General features: G+C 52.3%; 3 protein-coding genes and 1 non-coding gene across 9 annotated transcripts in view; 2 read left to right on the top strand and 2 right to left on the bottom strand.

The window, feature by feature from the left end:
• The first annotated feature begins 2,165 nt into the window (after nucleotides 1-2,165).
• Nucleotides 2,166-3,984, top strand: Mettl26 (methyltransferase like 26). The gene is made up of 6 exons (XM_046441320.2): nucleotides 2,166-2,768; nucleotides 2,926-3,088; nucleotides 3,206-3,265; nucleotides 3,461-3,528; nucleotides 3,624-3,702; nucleotides 3,775-3,984. Exons 1-6 carry the CDS (start codon nucleotides 2,572-2,574, stop codon nucleotides 3,820-3,822), a joined length of 615 nt encoding a protein of 204 aa, XP_046297276.1. The 5' UTR covers nucleotides 2,166-2,571; the 3' UTR covers nucleotides 3,823-3,984.
• Trnag-ccc (transfer RNA glycine (anticodon CCC)) lies at nucleotides 2,217-2,287 on the top strand. The gene has a single exon. It is a non-coding gene; the product is annotated as a tRNA-Gly (tRNA).
• Nucleotides 3,985-4,250: 266 nt separating the features above from the next.
• Wfikkn1 (WAP, follistatin/kazal, immunoglobulin, kunitz and netrin domain containing 1) lies at nucleotides 4,251-8,563 on the bottom strand. Its single transcript, XM_046441256.2, has 2 exons — nucleotides 6,518-8,563; nucleotides 4,251-5,788 (listed from the first exon to the last, which is right to left on the bottom strand). The coding sequence occupies exons 1-2, from the start codon at nucleotides 6,710-6,712 to the stop codon at nucleotides 4,313-4,315; spliced, it is 1,671 nt and encodes a 556-aa protein (XP_046297212.1). The 5' UTR covers nucleotides 6,713-8,563; the 3' UTR covers nucleotides 4,251-4,312.
• A 20-nt stretch (nucleotides 8,564-8,583) lies between these two features.
• Rab40c (RAB40C, member RAS oncogene family) overlaps nucleotides 8,584-25,554 on the bottom strand; it is a 33,649-nt gene continuing 16,678 nt past the window's right edge. For 3 of the 6 annotated variants that reach the window (XM_058578493.1, XM_058578496.1, XM_058578497.1), the window contains 6 exons: nucleotides 17,964-18,024; nucleotides 17,222-17,282; nucleotides 12,041-12,145; nucleotides 11,381-11,458; nucleotides 10,986-11,208; nucleotides 8,584-10,337 (listed from right to left, as the gene is read on the bottom strand). In XM_058578493.1, coding sequence (XP_058434476.1) covers nucleotides 10,057-10,337; nucleotides 10,986-11,208; nucleotides 11,381-11,458; nucleotides 12,041-12,145; nucleotides 17,222-17,282; nucleotides 17,964-18,024 — 809 coding nt within the window. In that variant the 3' untranslated portion in view covers nucleotides 8,584-10,056. Of the gene's footprint in view, nucleotides 10,338-10,985; nucleotides 11,209-11,380; nucleotides 11,459-12,040; nucleotides 12,146-17,221; nucleotides 17,283-17,963; nucleotides 18,025-23,865; nucleotides 24,108-25,554 lie in introns of all 6 variants that reach the window. The other 3 variants (XM_046441265.2, XM_046441281.2, XM_058578498.1) reach the window with 2 other exon arrangements.

Genomic DNA, 25,554 nt, shown 5'->3' with positions numbered 1-25,554 from the left:
AATCTGACAGTCTGGTTTCTAGAGTAAATAAATGTATTTTCTAAAAGTCACCATGTTTGGGGATAATTTGTTATTGCAGTTAAACAAACTGATATACCCAGGAGAGTGGTGGAAGGAGGGATGGGAGGGAGCGCTGCATAGGGCCTGAGAAGGAAAGTGGGGATGTTGGACCCCCACTGGATAGTGGGGGGCAGGCAATGAAAAGTGGGCAGATGAGCTGGGACCTAGGAAAGAGGCTGGGCCCTGCTGTTGACTTGGGGTGAGGTGGGACATGGCCCACAGGCCCTTTTGTGAGTGAGAATGGCATAGGATTGACCCTCACTCATCAGGCATTGCCTAAGCATCTTCTGTAGGCCAGACCCCAAGATAATCACAGGCTGGGAGGAGGGGAAGTGTGTCCAGGGAATAAGAATGAGGATGAGGCAAGGACCAGTAGGTGCTGCAGGACAAGGGAATCCCTTGTTTCTTTCCACAGCATACAACCAAGGACCTGTGGCTTGCTGAGTCTTGGTGATTTGATCACATGTGGAAAGGTGGCCCCTGCTATGGTGCCTCCTACCCAGTATATATACATCCCTCAGGCCTAAATTCAGTCTCTGGCACTTGACTTCAACAAGTTCAACCCTGGCTATCCAGGGGAATGTTATCCCACAGAGGTCCCAGACAGCTGCTAGCATCTAACACACTTGCCTGCCAGGAAATGTGTGCTCCCACACACGGACTGCGGAATAGCCGCTCCACCACCTCATCTGCTTTTCTGCCAGGCGCTGAGCTCTGGCAGTGCGGAGGCCAGGCGGAGTGATGGATGCAGCAGGAGTGGGGGTGGGGGTGGTATCCGCCAGAGTCCAGTACCATTAAGCACAATGCCATTTGCTAAACACTGTGAACAGTTCCTTAAAGCAGGATTCCTGCCTGTGTGCAGAGAGTCCCAGGGGAAGCCTGGGTTGTGAGTGGCACACCTCTACCTAGGTGGTCCCCTGGCTGTCAAAGTCCTCCAGGTCCTCCTGGAGCTACACACTCACCTGCTGCAGAACCCAGTCAGGGTCACTATCAACACTGTATGTACATCAATATCCACTTCACAGGGCTGGGGCTGTAGCTGGTTTGATCCTCAGTACCACATAAAAATAAAATAAAGGTATTGTGTCCAACTACTTCAAAAAATAAATATTAAAAATAAAACAAAGGCATTCAGTCCATTTACAACTACAAAAAAAAGTTGATAAAAATGAAAAAAATATATATATATCCACTTCACAGTGCTGTTTGGAGGAGGGGGAAGCCCGCTAGTCCTCAACTGGCTGCTTCTCTCATTTTAAAATATAAATGGACACAATACATGGTGCAGAGGATCCAACACAGTGCCTCACACTTGATAGGCAAGTGCTCTGCCACTGAGCCTCAGCCCCAGCCCAACTGGCTGCTTTCTTGAGGGAGCCATCCTAAGTGGCAGCCCTACAGCATTGTCCCTGGGACTCTTCACTAGCCCTCCCTGGTCTAAACACATTCACATCCCATCCATCCTGGCCATTGGCCAACTTTGGATATGCCCTCAGCAGCAACCACAGGCTAAAGTCCTAGTCAGCGGCCACCCTCAGCTCTGGTCCGCAAGACGTGGGGTATGGGGGTTCTTGGCCAGTCCTGACTGCAGAGCACTGCCCTCTGCATTTTCTGGAATCGGAACCTCTGAGAGGTGGACCCCAAGCTGAGTATTCTGAGAAGCTCCCTTGAGTACACACACATCGCAACGTCAGACTAGATTTCATGGGTCTCTGCTCCCGCTATCTATCCCGCTAGGGACCCTGAGCGGGCGCTGGTCATCTCAGGGTTAGAAAGAAGTCCTGAGCATCACCAGCTGGGTCTGAGTAAGATCCCCCAACCAGGGCCCCAAATCGGGCCCTGCCCATCAGGCCCCTTTCACCAACCCCAAGCAAGGCCCTGCCCACCAGAGGACCTCACTAGGGCCACGCCCACCAGACTCCCACTACGGCTCCGCTCCCATCAACAACCGAGTGCCCATGGTTGTCATGGTTTCCATGGCTAAGGCTCGAATGAAGGCTGTCTTCGGATTTGCATTCTCCATCTGCGTTCGTTCTTCGGACTCCTAGATGCATCACGAGACCAAATTCAGGTGACGATAACACATGCGCTGTGCCCGCTGCGCGGCCGGCTACGTCATAATTCTTAGGTCTTGTGGCAGCTTCCTTTACTCAGCTGCGCCGCTGGTGTAGTGGTATCATGCAAGATTCCCATTCTTGCGACCCGGGTTCGATTCCCGGGCGGCGCATATGATTGTTTTCCCTTTTTCCGATCTCTGGAACCGGCTCCAGCTCACCGCAGCCATGAAGAGCAGAGCAGACTTGAGGGAAGTAGGAAGCACCGGTTCCGGTGCAAGGAGAGACAGGCTCTCTGAAAACACTGGCGCGCAGTGGTGACGCGGTTCCTAACCAAGAGGCGTCCATAAACCAGCAGCATCGGCCGCCGGGGCCCCTCTCGGGGCTGCGGACCCACCCTTTAAGGGGTGTCGCGCGTCCTCGTGTCAGTTGTCCGACTCCCGGCAGCGCGGTGGCGATGCTGGTGGCGGCGGCCGCGGAGCGAAACAAGGAGCCCATCCTGCGCGTGCTGCAGCAGTACGTGGACCCCGCGCAACGCGGCGTCCGCGTGCTCGAGGTGGCCTCTGGTTCCGGCCAGCACGCCGTGCACTTCGCGCGGGCCTTCCCGCACGCGGAGTGGCAGCCGTCCGACGTGGACCAGCGCTGCCTGGAAAGGTGCGAAGGGTGCGGGCTGCCAGAGGGCGGCCGGGCAGGGGTGCGGGACCAGGCTGTGGAAGCGGTAGGGCTGCGGGCCCGCTGCTCAGCCTCTCCGGGCTCCTGGTGAAGCGACTGCAGGGCCCTCTGCCTCTCGCTCATCCGCTGCCCTCCACAGCATCGCCGCCACCACGCAAGCCCAGGGTCTGTCTAACGTGAAGGCCCCGCTGTACCTGGACGTGACCTGGGAGTGGGAGCACTGGGGAGGGATCCTGCCGCACTCGCTGGACCTGCTGCTCTGCATCAACATGAGCCACATCAGTCCCTTAAGCTGCACCAAGGTGGGTGGCTGCAGAGATGCCTCCCGAGGGAGTGGCGGCCAGGATAGCCCTGTCTCCAGCAGGGGTTCTCCAGGGTCTGGGAAGGTGACTTACCCTGCCCTGCCTCCTCCTCCCCAGGGGCTTTTCAGAGCTGCTGGACATCTGCTCAAACCCAAGGCTCTGCTCATCACCTATGGGGTGAGTTGTCCTGCCCCAGGGCCTTTCCCCTCTTATGGCCTGCTGGGCTCTGCCCAGGCTCCACCTGGTCCTAGGCTTCCCCTTTTTGGGGCAGAAAAGGGGTGTCCTTTTCATTCTTCAGACCTCAGCCTGCCAGCATGTCCATGGCCCACTGGGGAATGACTGACCCTGGTTCTGTGCCCCCTGTCCATGCAGCCCTATGCAGTCAATGGGAAGATCTACCCCCAGAGCAACGTGGACTTTGACTTGACCCTAAGATGCAGGTCAGAGCTGGGTGAGAGGGGCCTGGCTTAGGGAGCAGGTGGGCTGGGTGTCCCTGGTTGGCCCTGGACAAGACCCTACTTCCTCCCTGCTGCAGGAACCCAGAGTGGGGACTGAGGGACACAGCCCTTCTTGAGGACCTGGCTCAGGCCAGTGGCCTGCTCCTGGAGAAGATGGTAGGCAGGGTGAGCTGGGGTGGAGTGGCCTTCCTGGGGCCCACGGGCCACTCCAGCAAAGTATTTCTGTAGGTGGACATGCCAGCCAACAACAAGTGCCTGATTTTCCGGAAAGAATGAATCCTCCCCTTCATCCTGCGTGCATGTGCCCAAGTCTGGGCACAAACCAGAACTCCATCCCTATCTCCCAGGACCAGGTTTCTGGAATGACCAGCCCCACCAGTCTGGGCTCGTGGAACCTGGGCCCAGACTGCCTTGGAATAAAGCACTTTCTGCTGCCCATTGAGTATCTACCACACTGTGGGACGGGTGGGAAAAAGGGTCTGGCCTGTGGGGTTGGGGTTGGGGGCATCTAGGGCCTCAAGGGACAGGCAGAATGGAGTTGGTCCCCACCTGTGAAACACGAGGTCCCCAGGGTGAGCTGCTTCTCCTTGGAGACCTCAGATGGAGCCAAAGCCCCAGTTGGTTGAAGACCCCAGCTTGGTAACAGGCCAAGGGGTGGGGACACCTGGAAGGGTAACAATCCCCCACCGACAGCAGCCCATGAGTTCCAGGGGCAAGGAAGAGCTTTTATTCATCAGAAAGAAGGGCAGGGTGGGGAAGGGCAGGGCTAATCTTGGAAGCGGTTGAGCAGCTCACAGGCCTTCTTCTCCAGCAGCTCTGATATTTTCTTCACCCGCTTCTCACTGGCGGCGCGCACGTAGCTGCCAGGGTCCAGCACGGCCACACCATCTCGTACTTCACCCATGATAACCAGTGGCCCATCGCCGGCAGACACATTGGGACAGGGGCAGGCCCAGTCCATGCCGCTTAGTGTCACCTCCAGGTACTTGGTGCCCAAAAACTTGAGGCCCATCTTGTCATCCTTCAGTACGTCATCCAGAGCCACACGGGCAATGCCGCCTGCAGCCTCTGGTTCCTCCAGCACCTCAGTGAGCCGCCCTACGATGGCAAAGTCACTGCGACACAGGCTCAGCGCCAGTTTGCTTCTGAGGCGACAGGCCCGGCAGGGTGGTGTGCGAGGCACAGGGCAGGCGTCCTCACAGCGCTCTCGGCTCTCAAAGTTGTTGCCATTGCCCTCGCAGCCACTGTATAGGAAGGGCAGGCACCGCTGCAGAAGTGGGCTATAGGCCCAGCGTGGCTCCCAACCCTGGCAAGGCCCCTGCACCGCTGGCAGGGTGCAGGCATCCCCAGGGCCGCGGGTGCAGGCCTGTTGGCATGCCTCGTATGTCTCGAAGCCCCGGGTGGCCCCATCACACTCGAGAGCAGGGAAGGTCATGCAGCCTCCGCGCTGTGGATCGAAGTTCCAGAGCACATGATGTGGGGAGGCAGGGCCCGAACAGGCCTGCGTGCCAGGCAGGCACTCTGCCAGAGTGGGCACACCATGGTCCTTGTCCCTGGCTGGCTCCCGCTGGACCACAGAGAGTGGGAAGTCAGCCCTCAGCAGGCCTGCGGCATTGCGTGCAGTGCAGGTGTAAAGGCCAGCATCCTCTGGCCTGGCATTGTAGAGTACCAGCTGCCCGATGCTAGTGACCACCACATTGCCATACATCTGATCAGGGCGCAGGATCAGGTTCTCCTGCTGGTGGCTCTGCTTTTCCCAGGTCACAGCAGGTGGCGGGCGGCCACTGACCTCGCAGTGGAGGCTGGCCGTGCCTCCCACATGCACTGCTTGTGGGGAGGGACTGCTGTACAGGGCAGGTGGCATGGGGGCAGCCCCCAACGTAGGCCGGGCTGTGGTCTCTGGTGGCCCTGGACTGCTGGGTGGCCAGCTAAGGACATGCTTGCAGGGCACCACGTGTAGGTGGAGGCCTCGCAGGCAGGCCTCAGCGTCCATGTAGCAGCGATTGTAGTAGGTGAGGCCATCGGAGGCACAGGTGAAGTGGGGCTCCTTCTCACAGCGGTCACGGCAGCGGCACACAGGCTGCCCATCCCAGATGTCACAGTCAGAACCCTGCTGTGGGCACTTGAAGCCCTCACAGGAGGCTGCTGTGGTGGGTGCAGCTGGGCCATCTGGGAATCGGGCTGCCACGCAGCTCTGCAGCCCACACACGTTGGCACAGCACTTCTCCGAGGCAGCACAATCCTGGGGGAGGCAGGTAGCTCAGCAGAGCCCTGAGGCCCTCCCACCTGGCCCAGGGTCTCCACCTTGCCCCTGCACCAGGGAGTACAGATGCCTTCAGCTACAGCCCCTGTGGCCTCTCCCTGAGCTGGCTTTCCCTCTGGAAAGTGGAGGAAGTGCTTTTTGTCCAGCATGATAAGCTTCAAAACTGGTCACATATCACCTAACTGAATCCTTAACATCCACAAGCAGGACTCACCGTGGTTCCTTCCCCGTGTGCCAAGGCCCTGGGCTCAATGGCAGATTTGGGCTAGGGTGTGGCTTAGTATGAGGGAGGACCTGGTTCTGCCCTGGCATCATACAGAAAAAAGCAGTCCCCCACCATCACAGATGGCCATGTGCCAACCCTTTGGTCACCCCTTTCCCAGTGTGAGGGAAGGGCGATGGCCCACAGTAAGATTGCTGTGCAAGGGAAAATTCAGAGGCCTGTGTCCACTCTGGTCTTCACAGGATAACTGCTGCCCAGGCAGGAAATAGACAGGTCTGGTGAGGAAAAGGGGATCCCATTCTCAGACAGGTGAGGGCAAAGATAGGGTATGACCCGGGCCCCTTGTATGGGGAATGGCCAAAACCTTGGCAGAAGAATGTGGAGAGCCCCAGTAGGAAGTGGGTTCCTAGGGCTGCCCTCCACCCCCAGGGAAAGGGCTAGGATGGGGCCAAGCACCCAAACTCCTTGGGATTCCCCACACTCACCTGGTCCCTGGCGCACTCTCGCTCACAGGTGCTCTGGGCGTCTACCCACAGGCTGGGGCTGAGCTGGTTGGGGCACAGGCCGGGATGGTTCCCTAGCTCTGGCAGCAGGCCAGCCCCCAAGGCCAGTCTGATGATGAGGAACAGAGGCAGGAACAGTTGCAGGGCAGGCATGGGGACCACAGGGCCAGGGGGCATAGCCGTGTGGCTGCCAGCCCCTCCTGGGGCCCCACAGAGCCCAACACTCTGCAGGCATCCACTCTCTGGAGCTACCCGGCTGGCCCTTCCTCTCCCCTGATTATTCTTTGGGTTCCCCTTTGGCCCCTGAGGCTGGAGCCCACTGCAAATGCTCCCCCAGGCCCCAGTTGGGTGGGTTTTGGAATCTCAGAGCTCTCTCTGTGTAGCCCTTTCCCTCCCTAGTCTGTCTCCTCTCTCAAACACTGCAGGCCGCTCCCAGGTCCTGGTCAGCATAGGGAGAGGAGGGGAGGCTGGGGAGGGGCCAGGGCTCAATAGCGCAGGGTCATCGAGGGGCGGAGAAGGGCTAGCTCTGGCCAGAGAGGAGGAGAGGAGGGGGATGACACAGTAGCTGGAATCCTTCCCTCCATAGGCTGAAGTCAGCTGGGGTCAGTCTCCTTGAAGACCCTCCTCCTTCAATTTAGGGGGGAGGGGTGAGGCCAATAGAACTCAGCAGCTTTTGTCCCCACCCTTTGGTCTCCCATGTGGGGGGAGTTCAGGCCCCTACCTCACCCCAACTGACCACAGGCCTGGGTCTCCCCAAGGCAGGTCCAAGTGGTACCTGTCACCTTTGAGTCCAGGTAAGGCACAGGGGTGCTATTTTAGCCCAGCAGATGGGGAGGGGGTCTGTTCACTTCCTGGGAAGAACACCACTTTCTACATGTCCCTGTCAGGGTCACAACCTGCCAGCAGATCTTGAAGTACATGTGGAATCTGCAGGGGTGAGGCCTTGGCAGCTCAGGCCCTGAGCCGACACAGAACTTTGCATTCCCAGAGATACCCACTTTGCTGGAGCCTCTGGCTCTGGCTCTGGCCTTGGCCCAGGCCCTTCCTGGGCTGAGTAAGGAAGGACAGAAGTGAGGCCTGCCCAGCACCAGGATATGGCTCCACATGGGTATCCACCCAGGGTCCATAGGGATGGCCAAGTCCAAGGGCCCTAAACGAGCAAAGTCCTACAAACTACCCAGGGCCCGCAAGCACCCAGGAGTCTCTCCCTGCCCCCAGCTGCCTGGCCTGACCTGGGGGCCAGCTGGGCTGGAGGCCCCTCCTCCACTGGGGAGATCAAAGGCTCCTGGCAGGACAAAGGGAGGCCTGGAATTTGCCCTTCCAAACCCTTCTGAGGCTCCAGAGGTCTGGGGGCCCCAGGATGTAGCCCTGAGTCTGACCTCCTGACCCAGGAGGCAGGGTAATAAAGAGCTTGGTCTGGCCAGAATGGAACCAAGAGATGGCTGCCAGGCGCCAATGACTCCTGACTTACCCAGGAGCTATGGGGAGCTGGCCCCTGATAATGAGGGGTGGGCCAGCCTACAGATGGGGTCAGGACAGGAGCTCACTGCAGCCTGGCAGCCCCAGTGTGGGGGTGCCCAAGGCCTAGACCACTCCCAAGGAGCAGCATGTGTCCCATCTGCGAAGGGCCATCTGCGGAGTACAGCATCCTTATCCTGCTCAGGTCTGACCTCCAGGACATGACTCACCCCTGGCCGAGCAGGACTCGGCAGAGTCCTACCCTTGGGGTTCCTGAAGCTGTGGCAAACTGTGGGTGCTGGAAATAAGGGCTCCACATGAGGAGGCGTTTCCCTAGGAAACTGGCTTGTATACTGTGCACAGACCAAGCCAGCCCAGCCCACTCTCAGCCCTCGTATACAGGTATGCAAACCTAGTGTGCCTGCAGGTCATCAAGGTCAGCTCCTGAAGACAAAGGGCTCAAAAAAGCTGGGGCTCAGGTGGGCAGGCACAAAGCTGTGGTGGTCCCTGTACAGGGCACCACTGCCAGACCCACCACCCCCACCACAGCCCATAAAATCCGACTGACCTTACAAAACCAACAGGGAGGGCACAGCTGAATTACATTTACTGTACAAAGAAACGGAAGAACAGCTCAAAGGACACAGGAATGCAGGGTCCAGCAGCAGTGAGGGTAGTGTTGATATGGTGCACGTGGGACTGTCCAGCTCCTCAAAATGAAGTCTGTGTAGCTCTGTTCACAACTCCAGAGAAAAGGGCATTGCTGGCAGCAACAGGGGTGCTGGGTTGGGAGATGGTGGAGCCACCCCTGACACAAGCTCCCCAGCACAGGAGCCATCTCCCAGTACAGCCACGGTGCTGCATCTGCATGTCCACCGGTGCCCTGAAATACCTGCAGCAGGACTGTCCTGTACCATGTGCACTATGAAGGACCCAGAGAGAGGGGTCCCAGCCCAGGGAGGGCTCCTTGGTGGCTGGGGCCCTAGGGCAGGAGGTAGAGTTGAGCACCAGTGAGGCCGAGGGTGGGGGTGCCAGGCAAGGGGGCAGCACTGAGAAGGACCAGGCCATGGCTTCATGGGGTGAGGATAAGGACACTGTGCACCGGCACAAGGGCTGCTGGGAGGTCCTCCAGAGGGGCCCAAGGTGCAGACAAGGCTGCTGTCCAGGCAGTACCACTAAGAAACAGGTCAAAGAGGTTCCAGTAGCATGTGACCTCACAGGCAAAAGGGCACCACAGATGAGAACGAGCTGCTGAGAAAACAAGTCCTGGCAGTGTCTGGAGGTTCAGATGCCAACAGTGTCACTCCAGTGTCACTCGCAGATCTACAGAAGGCTCTATAGATCTCCTTGACCTGGAAACCTGATCTATGTAGTGAGTATTACTGAGGGTGCTCAGTTATAGCAAGCAGGAACCCTGGAGTGGCTGAGGGGGGTCCCCTCACACCCTGCTTCTCCCCTTTCCTGTAAGTCACACATCCTTGCCTATGCCCAGCACACTGATCTCCAGAGTTATACGCTGGGGCCAAGACCTCTGCCAGAAGCTTCTGGGGTACCCTGTTTCTCACTGGCATGGGCAGTGCCAACACCCCAGGCAAATCTGATGTAAATCTAAAGAACTCCTGTTCCGACTGCACCTCCTGCCATCACTCCTCAAGCCCCTCTTTCCCCAGATGTATGGGCCCTCCTCATGGCTGCTGTGGCGTGAAGAGGCAAGCTCACCGCACAGATGCATCCATCTTCCCTGACAGCCTTTTTAAAAATGTACAAAACAGGCAAAATGTTCTCTATATAAATAAGGAAGGGGAGCCAGGCTCCCTCCTGGCCCAAGCCCAGGCAGCCTGAGTCTGGGGTTGATTCAGACCAGGATCTCCGTAGCACCAGCAGCCCAGCTACCCAAAGGCCCCTGGGCCTCATCCATGGAGTGTGCTCTCCCCTCCACCTAGCTGGGTGTGGAGGAGAACCGGACGCTTCCGAAACAGGCTGTGTGGCCAAGTCTTCCTGCCCGGGAGCGCTCTTCCACCACTGAGCCTTCCCGAGTCTGCAGAGTGGTGCCTGCTGGCCTGCTAGGAGATCTTGCAGTTGCTCCGAGAACAGTTCTGGGGAGGGCTCTGGGGCGGGCGGATGGACTTGGACCTCTTGAGACTGTTGCCCTTGCTACTGCTGCCTCCAGCCCCACTGGCCAGGGAGTAGGAGCGACCATGCATCATGACGGCATTCATGCCGTTAGCCATGGAGAACGACTTGAGGTGGCTTTTGATGGTGACGGGTAGTGGAAGCTTGTCAATGAGGTGCACTGGGGTGCAGGAGACGATGGCACGGCAGCAGAGGTCCTGCAGGCTGAACACTGTGGCAGGGGGAATCAGATGGGGGCCAGGAGGCCCACTAAGGTATGTGCTGAGGAGCTGCCCTCTCCCAACCAGGACAGGGCCCTGCCCTCAGTCTCCCAGCACAGACACGGTGCACAGAGTGGCTCCCTCCTGCCTTCCCTCTTAGAATAGAGTGCACTGCAAGGTGCTGCTGCGAGACCAGCAGCCCTAGGAGCCATGGTGGGGCAGAAGCCGACTTGCTCTTGGAGCCACTCTGCAGCCCCTCCTATAGCTCTGGTTAGAGTGCAACTCAGCCCAGCCTGGCGGCACCCAGCTCAGGTCTGCACAGTCTGCAGATGCTCCTGTGGCAGAGTAGGCCCAGGGTACAAGAAGGTTCTCTATGGCTCCTGTTAAGAAGGGAGGGGTTTGGGCTCCACTGTGACCACCCGTTTGCCCAGCAGCCAACTGCCAGGAAACACGGGTCAAATGGCCCCATCTCCTATGGTTTCTGGTCGAGGTATGGAATAGGGCAGGCAGAAAACTGCAAAGCTGCTGGCGTCCCATCTCCAGAGGGACCCCACATGCAGAACTGCTCACTGCATGTAGCATAAGGGGACTGTGGCTCTGGAGGACCCTTCCCATTTTCCCCCCAGCACTCTCAGCTCCACCCCCACATCGCCACCCACCTCGATTGGGCCTCCAGATCTTCTCCATTCCATGCCGCATAAGAACAATGCGTGAGAGTTCGGTGAAGGATTCAATAACATTGAAGTTGCACAGGGGGCTGACCTCAAAGAACGTCATGCAGTTCTTCTCCGCATAGGCACGGGCCTGCTCGGTTGGGACTTGCCGCTTGAAGGCCAGATGCAGCCGGTTCCCAACAAGGATCCGGGGGACCCCAGGTGCGTGCTTGGGTTGGGGAGACACACAGTATTCAGAGGAAAATCTCAGGACACACCAACCCCTCAGTCTTGAGCAGACCCCCATCACCCACAAGCTATGGAGTGGTCATAGCAGGCAATATACCCAGGTACAGCCTAGTCCTGTGCCTTCCCCTGCAGGGGTGCAGACCCACACCTACCTCATCAATCTCTTTGATCCACCGGTCAATGCCATCAAAGGACCAGCGGTTTGTGATGTCATATACCAAAAGGATCCCCTGCAAGGGAGACATATAGAGGTCACCTACAGAGGTCACCTAAGCGTGGACCCAGTAACACTGGCACAGCAGACTTCGTGGGTTACTAGCATGAACATCAGATGGGAAATGTACCTGCTGCCAAACAAGGGGGCAGGTGGGGAGGGGACCTGAAGGAAACCTTCTGTAAGAGGGGGTGGCTCAGATACTACTCCCTCCCACCCCTGAAATGTCTTCAATTTCTGATCTCCAGGCACAGCACAGGCATTACTCTGAAACCATTCAAACATCACAGAAGCTAAGCTGCAACACACCCAGGTATGGGCTATGTGGCCACAGAGCTGCAAGATGGGAGCTGAGTGTCCTTGCAGTCAGTCCAGCAGTGAACTCTGCCCCAGGGGTACCTGGGGGCTGAGCAGAGCTGAACAGAGGCATTTCTGAGTCTTCCAGCCAGAAATCTGCAGAGCAGGGTGTTAGTTGCTACAGGAGCAGGTTTTCATGAGGGCTCCCCGCAACCAAGCTGAGCAGGATCTGCTATGGGGTCTTTCCCTGCTACATCCCTTAGAGACCAATTAGCAGGAGCTCAGCTCTGGGCTGTCTCACCTGTCCTGAGTATCTCTCAGCAGTGACACCCTCGTGGCTCTCCAGCAGGCACCCAGCCACCACAGTATTCAGCAGCACTCTGAACCCACCCAGAGAGCCACAAAGCTGCATATGACAGAGGACAGGCAAGGGCTGAGAGTGTAGGCAAGGGCAGTGTGCACCTCAGGGCCAGGGCTCAGAGCCTTCCCCTCCAACACACCCTCTCGTTTCTGCAAGACCAGTGTGGCCCCAGGTCTCCTGCCTCCTGTGGATAGCAGGCCTAGAACAGGGCCGCATCCACATCCAGGAGGAACCCCTCTAGCCCAGAGTGGAAACCCCCAGGCCAGGCACCCCTATGAAGAACTGACCAACCTGAGCCAGATGGGTGGGCAAAAAATGGTAAGACTTACAATAAATTAACACACATCTAGATGTAAGCTCTGTTGCTCTGGCACAGGGACCTGCCTATCGTTTGCAGCAAGGAGAGGGGTGGCTTGGGGGGTTCAGTGCCTCCTGAAGCATCATAGCAAGCCCTAGTGTGGCAATCTGAGTCGGAGCCCAAAGACTCCCCTGTCAGGGGGGCAGCCCAGCACTGCTGAGAGCCAGGAACAACTATATGGTAGGCCGACACTCACTGGGAAAGCCGATGAGGTAAGGCATAACAGTCATGCAGAAAATGAAAATAGCAGAAGTGCACTTCACAGGTATGATGGGTGGTCAGATAGTGAAGCTCAGGGCGAGAGACGGCTGAGTGCTGTGCACAGGATGATGATTTTCCCCCCGGTACAGGGAATTGAACCCAGGGGCACTTTACCACTGAGCTACATCCCAGCCCTTTTTACTTTGAGACAGAGTCTTGCCAAGTCCTTAGCACCTTGCTGAGTTGCCCAGGCTGGCCTGAACTCACAACCCTCCTACCTCAGCCTCCTGAGTCACTGGGATCACAGGTGCGGCTGCTGTGCCTGGCACCATATCTTACAGAATGAGGATAAATATAAACACAATACTGCACAGAGAAGTCTGGGTGGCAGGTGATTTCCACTTTCTTTCTTATGTTTTCCCCATTTCCTGCAATGACACTTGTGTCACATTTTAAAGGAGTGAGTAGAAGGCTCACTGAGGCTGGACAGGTTGGCTTTGGCTTCAACTGTGCCCTGAGGTGGTCGAGAGCCCTGGCCACCCCTCCTGGCTAGTGCCAGCAGTCCCAGTTCTCCTCTTATGTGCCCTAAGCAGGCAGGCCCTTTCTGGTACTGTCTAAATCCAATCAGTTGGGGTTATGAGCAGAAGAGGCAGGGTGGAAGGTCACAAAGACAAAGGCCAGCACTGGTCTCATTATAGGCAGAAAGACCCAGTAATCATGGATTTGTCTGTGAAAACTATTTGGGATGAACCAGAGGCAGGATAGCCAAGAAACCAAAATGTGGTTCCTTTTTTTTTTTTTTTAATTTTAATATTTATTTATTTTTTTTAGTTCTTGGCGGACACAACATCTTTGTATGTGGTGCTGAGGATCGAACACGGGCCGCACGCATGCCAGGCGAGCGCGCTACCGCTTGAGCCACATCCCCAGCCCTGTGGTTCCTTTTTATCAGAACCAATCCCAAAAGAATCCCAGCATCACTCCTGTGTTTCAAAGAGGCAGAACAAGGGGAAAATAGACTACTTACCACATTTTGCCTTTTTAGTGATGAAGTAATATATGCTCTGATTTTTAAAAGCTAAGTAGTACTCTAAGGCATAAGTAAAAAATGTAGGTGCTCCCTTCCTCCAGCCCCCTGAGTGTCTCCCAGAGGTCCCCATGCCTCCTGGCTCACTTCTCACACTCAGGATGTCCCCTTCTGAAGCTCAGACCCACCCTCTCTGACACGAGCCAGTTCCCAGCCTCAGATGCTGCCTTTGGTAACAACCTGCTGTAAGGCCCCTTGGAGCGCCCCTGTTTTTGCTCAGCTCAGCCTCTAGGATAAACTCCTGGAAGTGTGACTGCTAGGTCCAAGCAGGGATGCCCTTCTGTTATGACTGCTTTCTGATCTCCAACCCACATGCCAGAAATACACAGGCTGGAGGCACAGCTACTCTGAGTTTCTGACAGATACATGGACCTATGTTATGAACTGAGATGGAGAGGTGCCTCAGTTAAAAACAAAACTTAGGGGCTGAGGACATAGCTCAGTTAGTAAAGTGCTTGCCTTGCTTGCATACACAAGGTCCTGAGTTCAATCCCCAGCAGCCCCACCTCACACACACACCAAAAAAAAAAAAATGTATCCAGGTATCATCCTGCAGTCGCACAGCTCGGGAGGCTGGGGCAGGAGGATCTCTTGAGCCCAGGAGTTAGAGGTCAGCCTGGGCAACAGAGCTAGATTTCATTAAAAAGGGCGGGGGGGGGGGGGGGGGCTGGAGTTGTAGCACAGCGGTAGAATGCTTGCCCTGTATGTGTGAGGCACTGCATTCAATTCCAAGCACCACATATAAATAAGCAAATAAAATAAAGATCCATCAACAACTTAAAATTAAAAAAAAAAAAAAACAGTATTTGACAGGCTGGGGGTGGGGTGAAGCTTGAGTAGAGCACTTGCCTGGCATGCATAAAGCCCTGGGTTGGGTTCAATCCCTAGTACTACAAAACAAACAACAGCCAGAGTGAAACCCTCCTGCCTGTTTCCTCAGCACCAGGCTCTGCCCAAGAACAAGTGCCACACTGTGTTCCAACATGTGCCACCCACACCCACAAGTGGCTGCTGTCCTCAGCTGTCACCCTGTATGGCTTTCCATATGAAGCCCTCCTCTACCTTGAGGAACTCATCACTACCACACCAGGTGGTTCTAAGCCAGCTGATCCTGAGCCCTCAACAGAACAGGACAGTTCCTTCACTGGCACAGCCAGACTCCCCTGCCCCCAGCCCGAGGTTCTCACACCAGGGTGACCATCTTACTCCCTCCGTGGGTAGCACCAGCCTTTGGGGCCTTAAGAGGCCACCTCTGACCTCAGTCACAGACAGCATATGTGCTTGGCCCATAGGTGCCAAGAGAACAGCCTGTGGCTCCTTGGTGAAAAGTAAAGGGATTCTGCAGCAGCCACAAGACAGTGCTGTACATGACAGGTGACGAGCAAGACAGTGGCCAGAGGCCTCTGTTGGTGCCATCTTCAAGACCCAAGATCCACAGGCCTCTGTCATCATGAGGGGGTCAGAGAATGACACTGCTTGATCTGGAAGGATGGTGCATGCCATCAGGGGCTGCACACAGAAGCATTGCTACACTTGCTCTAGAGACTCCATTACCTCCCTGCTGTTCCCCAAGCAGGACACACACAGGAGAGACAGGACAGTACCAGGGCAGGCTCAGGGGCTTCTCCTGGGACAAGGCCACTAGGAAGCACCTGGCACTCCCCACCTGAGCCCAAGATGTGCACTTGGGGTTTGTAATTACTCTTCTTAGCCAGGATATGGCAACTAAGAACTTCCAAAAGTAACAAAGCAAATCAAAACCCACCTATTGCCATAGATACTTTGGAAAGAACACAGAAATGATGACACCTGCTTTGCTTCCCAGAAAACAGTCTGGCAGAGGCAGAGCTTAATAGTGCTATGGTGGGAACACCACAGGTGAGCCCAGCCAGGCTTACTCTAAACTGCCTTTCCATGACTTCCCAATAACCCTCTATGCCCCACCAGGGTAACTGCTCTCTTTACTATATTGTCCTATTGTAAAAGTCTACATGTTTATTGCAGAAACTAGAAAGTGCTGAAAAGCAAATGGAAAATAATAAACTTTTGTTGTTGTTGTTGTTGTTACTGGGGACTGAACCCAGAGGTGCTCTACCACTGAGCCATATCCCCAGCCCTTATTTTTTGAGAGAGGGTCTACTAAGTTGCTTAATCCTCACTAAGTTGCTCAGGCTGGTCTTGAACTTGCAATCTTCCTGTCTCAGCCTCTTAAGTTGCTAGGATTACAGGCATGTGCCACGGTACCAGGCTTTATCTTTTTTTGCAGTGCTAGGGATCAAACCCAGGGCCTTGAACATGGTAGGCAAGCACTTTACCACTGAGCTACATCCCCATCCCCCAAACATTTTTTTAAATATTTTTTTTAGTTATATATGGACACAATACCTTTATTTTGTTTTTATTTTTAATGTGGTACTGGGGATCAAACCCAGTGCCTCACGCATGCTGGCAAGTGCTCTACCACTGAGCCACAACCCTGGCTTCCCAATAAAATGTTTAAAAATAGATGTAAAAGCTGGGCACAGTGGCACATGCCTATAATCCCAGTGGCTTGGGAGGTTGAGACAGGAGGATTGTAAGCTCAAGGCCGGCCTCAGCAAGTTAATAAGACTCTAAGCAACTTAGTGAGACCCTGTCTCAAAATAAACAAAAAGGGCTATAGGTATGTGGCTCAATGATAAAGTATCCTGGGTTAAAAAAAAAAAAATGTATAATCTTTTTTTTTTTTTTTTAATGTTGCCCAGGCTGGCCTCCAACTCTCCAACTCATGGACTCCAGCCTCAGCTTCCAGAGTAGCTGGGATTACAGGTACATGCCATCACATCCAGCTTAACAAGATGTATTTCAATAGCTCGGGGAGGGTGCTGTGGCCATTGTGCTATGTTCAGGGCACATTCCAAAGCACCAGGCAAAAGGCCACTGGCCACAGCTTGAGAATAGCAATGCACTGTACAGGGACACTGAAAGCAGGTGCACTGAGGACATGGTCAACACTGCGGGGAGGCTTCCACGCTCAGAAGGAGCGTCAAGGAGGATGGCTGTGTGCAGTACTGGGGATTGAACCCAGGGGCATCCCACCACTGGGCTACATCCCAGCCCTTCTGATTTTGAGTCAAGACCTCTCTTGAGCTTGAGACCCCTCCTGCCTCAGCCTCTCAAGTGCCTGGGATCACTGGTGTGCATTACTGCGCACAAGTGCCATTTCTAGAAGACCTATGCTTACTATGTCTTGAGGTTTTCTTTTTAAAAAAAAAAAAATAGTGATGTGTAAAAAGTCAGTCCCAGAGAAGTTGATTAGAGCAGGCCACACTGGACATTTAATATACAGGCTATCAGGGAAAGCCTGATGTTCATATGTCAAAAAAAACCCTAAAAAGGAATAATGTGCTTTGGATATTGGACAGGACAGCTGCCTGACCAGAAAAGGTCACAAGAAACCATCTGAAAAGCAGCAAGAGAGTGTCACTGGTCTTACCTGTGCGCCCCTGGAGTAGGACCTGAAGATGGTGCAGAACCGGCCCTGGCCCGAAGTGTCCCTGAAACACATAGGGAGTCAAAGGGACCTGAGTGAGGGGTCATGTCCTCCGCTCTGGCTCAGCAGCTCATCTGGACATCCTGGAGAGACCAGGCGAGGGAGCCAGAGAAGAGCAGAGAGGGTATGCCAGGAAGATGCCAACTACACAGATCATGCCAGCCCGGTGAGTAACACCAAGAGGGCAGCCCTTGTCTACCTGCTCAATGAGTCCCACTTGGGCCTGGAAGTCCAGGACACTATCTGGAGAACCCCAGAGACCAATGAAATTGTTGTCGCAGACTTTGAAGTTCTGGGAAATGTTTTTGTTGTTGTTGTTGTTGGGCCTTTATTTTATTTATTTATATTGGTGTTGAGAATCGAACCCAGTACCTCACACATGCTAGGCAAGCACTCTGCCACTGAGCCACAACCCAGCCCATGAAATGTGTTCTTTAATGTGTAGCCCAGGAAAATGCCAGGAGAGGCAGCATCAGCCACTGTGGAAATATGTCTTTTGGGGCAAAGAGGGCATGGGCCCTGTCAGGAAAAGATGCCTTAAACCTCCTGTTTTCCTATCTCGGAACAAAGTCCATTCCCTGCTTGAGCAGGGCCTGTTTAAATGGCAACTACAAGCAGGATATAAAGAGGGTGCCTTCCTATTTTACCCCATGGCTCCCCGTCTCCACACAACACCCCAACTTACCAGAGCTCCAGCTTGACACGCCTCCCGTCCAGCAGGATGGTGGTTGTCTTGTAGTCAATCCCTGTGAAGAAGCACAGGGGTATGGCAACCCTCAGCAACCAGCCTCCCTAGAGCTCAGACTCCTCAACTGAGCCTGTGCTGCAAAGTGGAAAAAAGTGTCTCCCTGCAACCTGCTGGGGAATAGGGCAGGAGTACTCCCTGTGGCCCCAGCCCAGCCCACCTGCACACAGCAACCACAGGACAAGGCAAGTGCTGAGGTCAGGACAAGGCAATGACTGCAGGCTGATCACACCAGCCTTTCCAGGGGCTCTGAGTCTGGCAGGCTGGAAGGACATGGCTCACCTCCACTTTCACCTACTAAATGTGGATTCTGAGGCTAAACTCTCAAAGGCCTGCTGTGGTCCCAGGAACTCACAATTGAAGCATTATCAAGGATGAGGCAACTTAAAGATGTTGTTTCCTTCCCATCCCCTCCTTCCCTTCCTCTTGTGTGTGCAGTACTGGGGATTGAACCCAGGGGCATCTCACCACTGAGCTACATCCCAGCCCTTCTGATTTTGAGTCAAGACCTCTCTTGAGCTTGAGACCCCTCCTGCCTCAGCCTCCCAAGTGCCTGGGATCACTGGTGTGCATTACTGCGCACCAGTGCCATTTCTTTGGAGAGCTGTCCAGAAGACCTATGCTTACTATGTCTTGAGGTTTTCTTTTCTTTTCTTTTTTTTTAAAAAAAAACACTGATGTGTAAAAAGTCAGTCCCAGAGAAGTTGATTAGAGCAGGCCACACTGGACATTTAATATACAGGCAACAAGAACCCTGTCCACAGCTCCTGCCCATAGTGCTCAGTCCTCATTCATACAAGCCTTAAACATATCAGGTTCTCCTTTTTTTGTTTTTGTACCAGGAATTGAACCCAGGGATGCTTTATCACTGAGCCATATCCCCAGCCCTTTTTTTGTTTTGTTTTTTTAATATCTTTATTTTTATGTGGTGCTGAGGATTGAACCCAGTGCCTCATGCGTGCGAGGCGACCACTCTCACTCTGAGCCACAATCCCAGCCCCCAGCCTTTTTTATTTTGAGACAGGATCTCATTAACTTGCTGAGGCTCATCTCAAACTTGTGATCTTCCTGCCTCAGCCTTCTAAGTCACTGGGATTATAGACTGTATCATGGTGTCTGGCAGGTTCTCAGCTTTTATAACCCTTGCTCCAAGGGGGCTGGAAATGGGCATTTATTTTTATTTTTATTTTTTTTAGTTGTAGATGGACACAATATCTTTGTTTTATTTATTTATTTTTGTATGTGGTGCTGAGGATTGAACCCAGCATCTCAAGCACGCGAGGTGAGTGCTCAACTACTGAGCTACAACCCTAGCCCTGGAAAGGGGCATTTTAAACATACACATCACTCTCAAACGATGGTGTCCGTATATCTGTAGGTGTGTCTGTCTTTATATCTGTGTCTGTGTCTCTGCATATCTCTATATCTCTGTGTTTCTCTATTTTTGTGGGTCCATGTGCCTCTGCATGTATCTCTATACCTCTGCATATCTATTTTTTTGTGCATGTGTCTGTGCATGACTGTGTGTGTGTGTGTGTCTGTGTGTGTATGGCTCTATCCAGGCAGGCAGACCATTTGGCACCCCTTCAGCCATCAGGAGCTCCTTTCAGGCATTTGTTGGCCTAGCAAATTAGTGACTGTATATCAAAACCTTGTTGTTTTGATATACAGCCAATACCATGCTGGTTTTGGTGCTATTGCTCTGTAGTATAGTTAAGATCTGGTATTGTGATGCCTCTTGCTTCACTCTTCTTGCTGAGGATTGCTTTGGCTATTCTGGGTCTCTTATTTTTTCAAATGAATTTTATGACTGCTTTTTCTAGTTCTATAAAGAAGGTCATTGGGATTATAATAGGAAGTGCATTAAACCTATATAATGCTTTTGGTAGTACAGCCATTTTGACTACATTAATTCTGTCTATCCAGGAGCATGGGAGGTCTTTCCATCTCCCAAGGTATTCTTCCATTTTTTTTTTTCTTTAGTGCCTTCCTATTTTACCCCATGGTAAATAGAGCTCCTTCACCTCTTTTGATTAACTCCCAAGTATTTATTTATTTATTTTTTTGAGGCTACTTGAATGGGGCAGTTTTCCTAATTTCTTTCAGCAGATTTATCACTGATGTATAGGAACATGTTTGATTTATGGGTGTTGATTTTATATTCTGCTACTTTGCTGAATTCATTTATTAGTTCCAGAAGTTTTCTGATGAATTTTTTTTGGATCTTCTAAATATAGAATCATATCATTGGCAAATAGTTTGAGTTCTTCTCTTCCTATTCATACCCCTTTAATTTCTTTCTCCTATATAATTACTCTGGCTAGAGTTTCAAGGACAATGTAGAATAGAAGTGGTAAAAGAGGGCATCCTTGTCTTGTTCCACTTTTTAGAGGGAATGCTTCTTCTCAGCAAATGAAAGAATCAATAATGTGAAAAGACAGCCCACAGAGTGGGAGAAAATCTTTACCACATGCACCTCAGATAGAGCATTAACCCCCAGGATATACAAAGAACTCAAAAACCTTAACACCAAAAATAAATAAATAAACACACACACACACACACACACACACACACACACATCCCAACCAATAAATGGGCTAAGGAACTGAACAGACACTTCACTGAAGAAGAAATACAATTGATCAACAAATATATGAAAAAAATGTTCAACATCTCTAGCAATTGGAGAAATGCAAATCAAAACTACTTTAAGATTTCATCTCTGGGGTGAGGGGGTGGCTCAGTGGTAGAGCACTTGCCTAGCACGTGCAAGGCCCTGGGTTCAATCCTCAGCACCACATATAAATAAATAAAATAAAAGATCTATTAACAACTAAAAAATATTAAAAAGAAAAAGATTTCATCTCTCTCTAGTCAGAATGGCAATTATCAAGAATACAAGCAATAATAAATGTTGGTGAGGATGTGGGGGGAAAAGGTACACTCATACATTGCTGGTGGGACTACAAATTAGTGCAATCATTATGGAAATCAGTATGAAGATTCCTCAGGAAATCTGGAATGGAACCACCATTTGACCCAGCTATCCCACTTCTCAGTTTATACCCAAAGGACTTAAAATAAGCACACTACAGTGATGCAGCCACATCAATGTTTACAGCAGCTCAACTCACAATAGCTAAGCTATGGAACCAACCTAGGTGTCCTTTAACAGATGAATGAATAAAGGAAGCATGTTATATATACACAATGGAATATTACTTAGCCTTAAAGAAGAATAAAATTATGGCATTTGCCGGTAAATGGATAGAGCTGGAGAATATCATGCTATGCAAAATAAGCCAATTCCCTAAAACCAAAAGCCAAATGTTTTCTCTGATATGTGGGTGCTAATTCACAATGGGGGAGGAGGCTATGGAAGAATAGTTACTTTAGGTACAGGGGAGCGAAGGGAGGGGAGAGAGCCCGGGGATAGGAAAAATAGTAGAACGAATGAGACATTATTACCCTATGTCATATACAACTACATAACCGGCGATTCTATATCGTGTACTACCAGAAGAATGAGAAATTATATGTCATTTATGTATGATGTGTCAAAGTGCATTCTACTGTCATGTATAATTATTAATCAGAACAAATTCTTAAAAAAGTATAAGGCCAAGCATGTTGGCTCATGCCTATAATCCCAGCAGCTTGGGAGGCTGAGATAGGAAGATCACAAATTCAAAGCCAACCTCAGCAACAGCAAAGCACTAAGCAACTCAGTGAGACGCTGTCTCTAACTAAAATAAAAAATAGGGATTGGGATGTGGCTCAGTGATTGAGTGCCTCTAAGTTCAATCCCCAGTACTAAAAAGGAAAAAATAAAAAGTATCAGCAGAGAGAAAAATGTAGCCCACAAAATTGAAGAAAATATTTGTAAATCATATATTTTGTTATGAACTGAGAGTTCTATAAGTCAACTTGATTAAAAATGGGCAAAGGCCTTGAATAGATACTTCCCCAAAGATGATACACCAATAGCCACTGAGCACAAGAAACCATGCTGAGACAGTGGAATGAATCATATATGAATACATAACCAGTGTAATGCCACATGATGTACAATCACAAGAATGGGAAGCTATGCCCCATGTGTACATAACATGTCAAAATATATTCTACTGGGCTAGGGATGTGGCTCAAGTGGTAGTGCGCTCGCCTAGCATGCGCGAGGCAGTGGGTTTGATTCTGAGCACCACATAAAAATAAAATAAAGATATGTGTCCACCTAAAACTAAAAAACAAATTTAAAACACTACCCCAAAATTAATATATAGTCTACTACTATGCATAACTAAAAAAAAATGTGGAATACCGCCAGGAAAAGTGAGTCAGAACCAAGCTGCTCCTTCACGATGATGCATGTCTGTAATCCTAGCAGCTTGGGAGGCTGAGGCAGGAGGATTTTGAGTTCAAGGCCAGCTCAGCAACTTAGCACGGCCCTTTCTCAAAAAAAATAAAAAAAAGCTGGGATGTGGCTCAGTGGTTAAATGGCCCTGGGTTCAATCCCTGGTACCAAACAGAAAAATAAAAATAAAAGAAAGAAACGAAGGGCCAGTGTGGCAAGGGTGTGGAAAAGAGAGCCTTCCATGCACCAGGGACTGTAGTACAACTGCTAACAGAACAAGTATCCACATGCCACTGAGCTGTGTGCTCCAACACGGTTGAGACATCAGATCTCTCAGAATGAGGAAAAGTGAGGGCATCTCATGCACACCCTCAGGGAAAGACCTGCCCAGGCCCAGCCAAAGCCGTCTTCCACCCCCTTCTCCTCAACTTTCCCTCTGATTTTCTGGAGGAAACTTCTAGAATTCTGTCCTATATGAAACTCAGTGCTGACAGCGGAGGTGCCACAAGAGACCCATGAGGGACAGTGCTGCAAACAGTGATTTTTGAGGTGCCTGCTTGAGACCAGAATTACCACCTGTCCCCCCCCAGGAAAGGTGCTGCCCTGCTGCCAAGCTACCACTAGAGGGCACTGTGGCCCTGTGCCTGGCCAAAGAGCCAGAGTTGCTGTAGGAGAGCTCTGGGCACCCAGGAAAGGCTGAGGAAGAGACCACACTTGTCACCAAAAGACCTGGGGCACAAAGAGCTGTGCTGATGCCTCACATATCACACCTTTCATCACTACTGGAAACAAAGACCTCAGCTGGACTTCGAGGCCATCCTGCCACTGGCCCAGCTCACTGCGTGACACCCAGAGGCCTACCTGATGCGTTCACTGCTCTTACAGCAGACAGAGGATGGATGGAGCCCAGCCCCTTGAGGGCCCTGAGTCCTTCTTGGATAGAGACCCTATGGCCTGGGGGTCAGATCCAGACACTGAGAAGGGGGCTGCTTAGAGGAAGGGAGTGCCTGCTCCCTAGCCACCTGTGTGTAGCACACACTCAGCTGTCCCACACTCCCAGGTAGCATAGCGCTCAGTAAACACAGGCGTGGAATGATCTAGACTTATAACGGTCATGCTGGAAATGGACAAGACTCCCTAGTGGCCACTCCTCTGAGCACAGTCTACCAAGGGCCTTACCACTGGTAACCCAAGGCCACTGAGCCCCAAGATGCAACTCCAGAACAAGTCTGACTCCAAGAGAAAGGCACACACAGCCTCAAGGGAACAGGAAGGCCAGGTGGCATGGGCTCAGCAGGATCTGTACTGAGGTGAAAGGGCAACAGGTCCCAAAGCAGACAGCAGGGTCCAGATAGGACAGGTTCATGAACCAGCTGTGACTAGGGAGGGCACAGAGTTCCTGGGTTACCACTTTTACCTGGGAAATTTAGTCATGGATATAAAAAAATATCAAGTACATTCTTCAAGCTTGGTTTGTCCTCTTACCTCCATCTCCTAGACCCATATCAACTGTGAAGAGTGGTCTGCCAAAACAGGGCTGTAGGCCGGGAGTGATGGCCAGCCTTGACAACCCCTCATCCTCCCATCAGTCCTGAAACGTTCAGCTGCTTTTTAAAAGATGATGGGGTGGTCAGGCATGGTGAAGCACATCTGTAATCCCAGTGACTTGAGAGGCCGAGGCAGGAGAATCACAAGTTCAAGGACAGCCTGGGCAATTTAGCAAGACCCTGCCTCAAAATAAAATAAAAAGGACTGGGATGTACTCAGTGGTAGAGCACCCCTGGATTCCATCCCCAGTACACATACACACACACACACACACACACACACAAAAGGTGAGGCTGGCCGGGCGCAGTGGCATCCACCTGTAATCCCAGCAGCTCAGGAGGCTAGGCAGGAGGATCACAAGTTCAAAGCTAGCCTCTGCAAAAGCGAGATGCTAAGTAACTCAGTTAGACCCTGTCTCTCAATAAAATACAAAATAGGGCTGGGGATATGGCTCAGTAGTCGAGTGTCCCTGAGTTCAATCCCCAGTACCAAAAAAAAAAAAAAAGGTGAGACTGGGAGTGTAGACTCGGGGTAGAGCATGTGCTCGGCATGCATGAGGCCCTGGGTTCAATCCCTAGCACCAAAAATAAAAATAAAAACAAGTGATTATCAGGAGTTCTATTCCAGGCCTAGTGGCAGGAGCCTGTAGTCCCAGCACTAGAGAGGCTGAGGTGGGAGACCAGGAGCACACAACCAGCCTGAGCAACATAGTCAGACCCATTCCAAAAGAAAGTTAAAACTTGTATAGCATGGCACAAGCATTCAGAACAGAACTGCACTATAGAACCAGCCCAGCTACACGGGCAACTCATGATGACCAGGTGAGCTGGCTCCTGTAGCACATTTGCACTGAATACACACACAGAATAGGTCCCATGGATGTCCATGTCTCTGGGCCTGTAACTCAGGGGCCAGCAGTAGGTGACCTGAAGCAGGTGGCTTTGCCATCAGCCCTCACCAGCCGTTCCCTTCTTTCCAAAGCCCAGAAAGACAAGCCGGCTCTCCTCACTCTGGAAAGCATCTTTTTTCTATTCTTCAAAATCCAAAATCAGCTCCCCCTAGTCCTGTCTCCAGCTTACCAAGTGAAGGCTCACAGCTACTGAAGGAATCAGGGTCCCTGACCTTCCATCAGACACGTGGCCTTTCTTACCAGAAGCACCAGACACTTTTAGTATTTCAGTCTTTGGTCTGCTATATCTTCAATGCTTGTGGGAAGCCATCCTGACACGTGACTGGGCGACTCCCGGTTTGGGTCTGAGGCTTCTGGCTGTGTCGGAATTTTCCCGGCCCTCTCCTGATGAGAGAACCCGTCCGTGTGGGGGTGTGACTGACCACTGACCCCGAGGGCCCAATCACTGACCCTGACCTTGGAGTGCAGTCCCCCCTCAACCTTCATTGGATGGAATTATCCCCTGAATTTCTTGTTCCCCAATAAAAGGCTACTCCCTGGCGTGTTCACTCTCTCTCTCTCCTCCTAGCCCTGAGTAATCCTTGCTGCCCTGCTGGGCGGTTAGAGGTCGGAGCCAGAGAGGGGAGCCGTCTCGGACCTGGCAATAGAAATAAGGTAACTGAGTCTGTGTGTTTTATTTCGATCTCTTCTAGCTAACTTTATGCCAAGAACCTCAT

The sequence above is a fragment of the Marmota monax genome, unplaced genomic scaffold (assembly GCF_021218885.2).
Source record: "Marmota monax isolate L192 unplaced genomic scaffold, Marmota_monax_Labrador192_F-V1.1 WCK01_AAM20220418_F8-fsc00035, whole genome shotgun sequence".
Taxonomy (NCBI): Eukaryota; Metazoa; Chordata; class Mammalia; order Rodentia; family Sciuridae; genus Marmota; species Marmota monax.
The sequence above is the reverse complement of the archived record's forward strand: the minus strand, read 5'-3'. Positions and strand labels throughout refer to the sequence as shown.

Bases quoted from the DNA above. Each gene is read 5' to 3' on its own strand.
- Mettl26 (XM_046441320.2), top strand. From the start codon at position 2,572: ATGCTGGTGGCGGCGGCCGCGGAGCGAAACAAGGAGCCCATCCTGCGC. The intron at 3,266-3,460 runs GTGAGTTGTCCT...CTGTCCATGCAG, and splicing joins CTCTGCTCATCACCTATGGG to CCCTATGCAGTCAATGGGAA. The intron at 3,703-3,774 runs GTAGGCAGGGTG...GTATTTCTGTAG, and splicing joins GCCTGCTCCTGGAGAAGATG to GTGGACATGCCAGCCAACAA.
- Wfikkn1 (XM_046441256.2), bottom strand. From the start codon at position 6,712: ATGCCCCCTGGCCCTGTGGTCCCCATGCCTGCCCTGCAACTGTTCCTG. The intron at 5,789-6,517 runs GTGAGTGTGGGG...TGCCTCCCCCAG, and splicing joins GAGAGTGCGCCAGGGACCAG to GATTGTGCTGCCTCGGAGAA.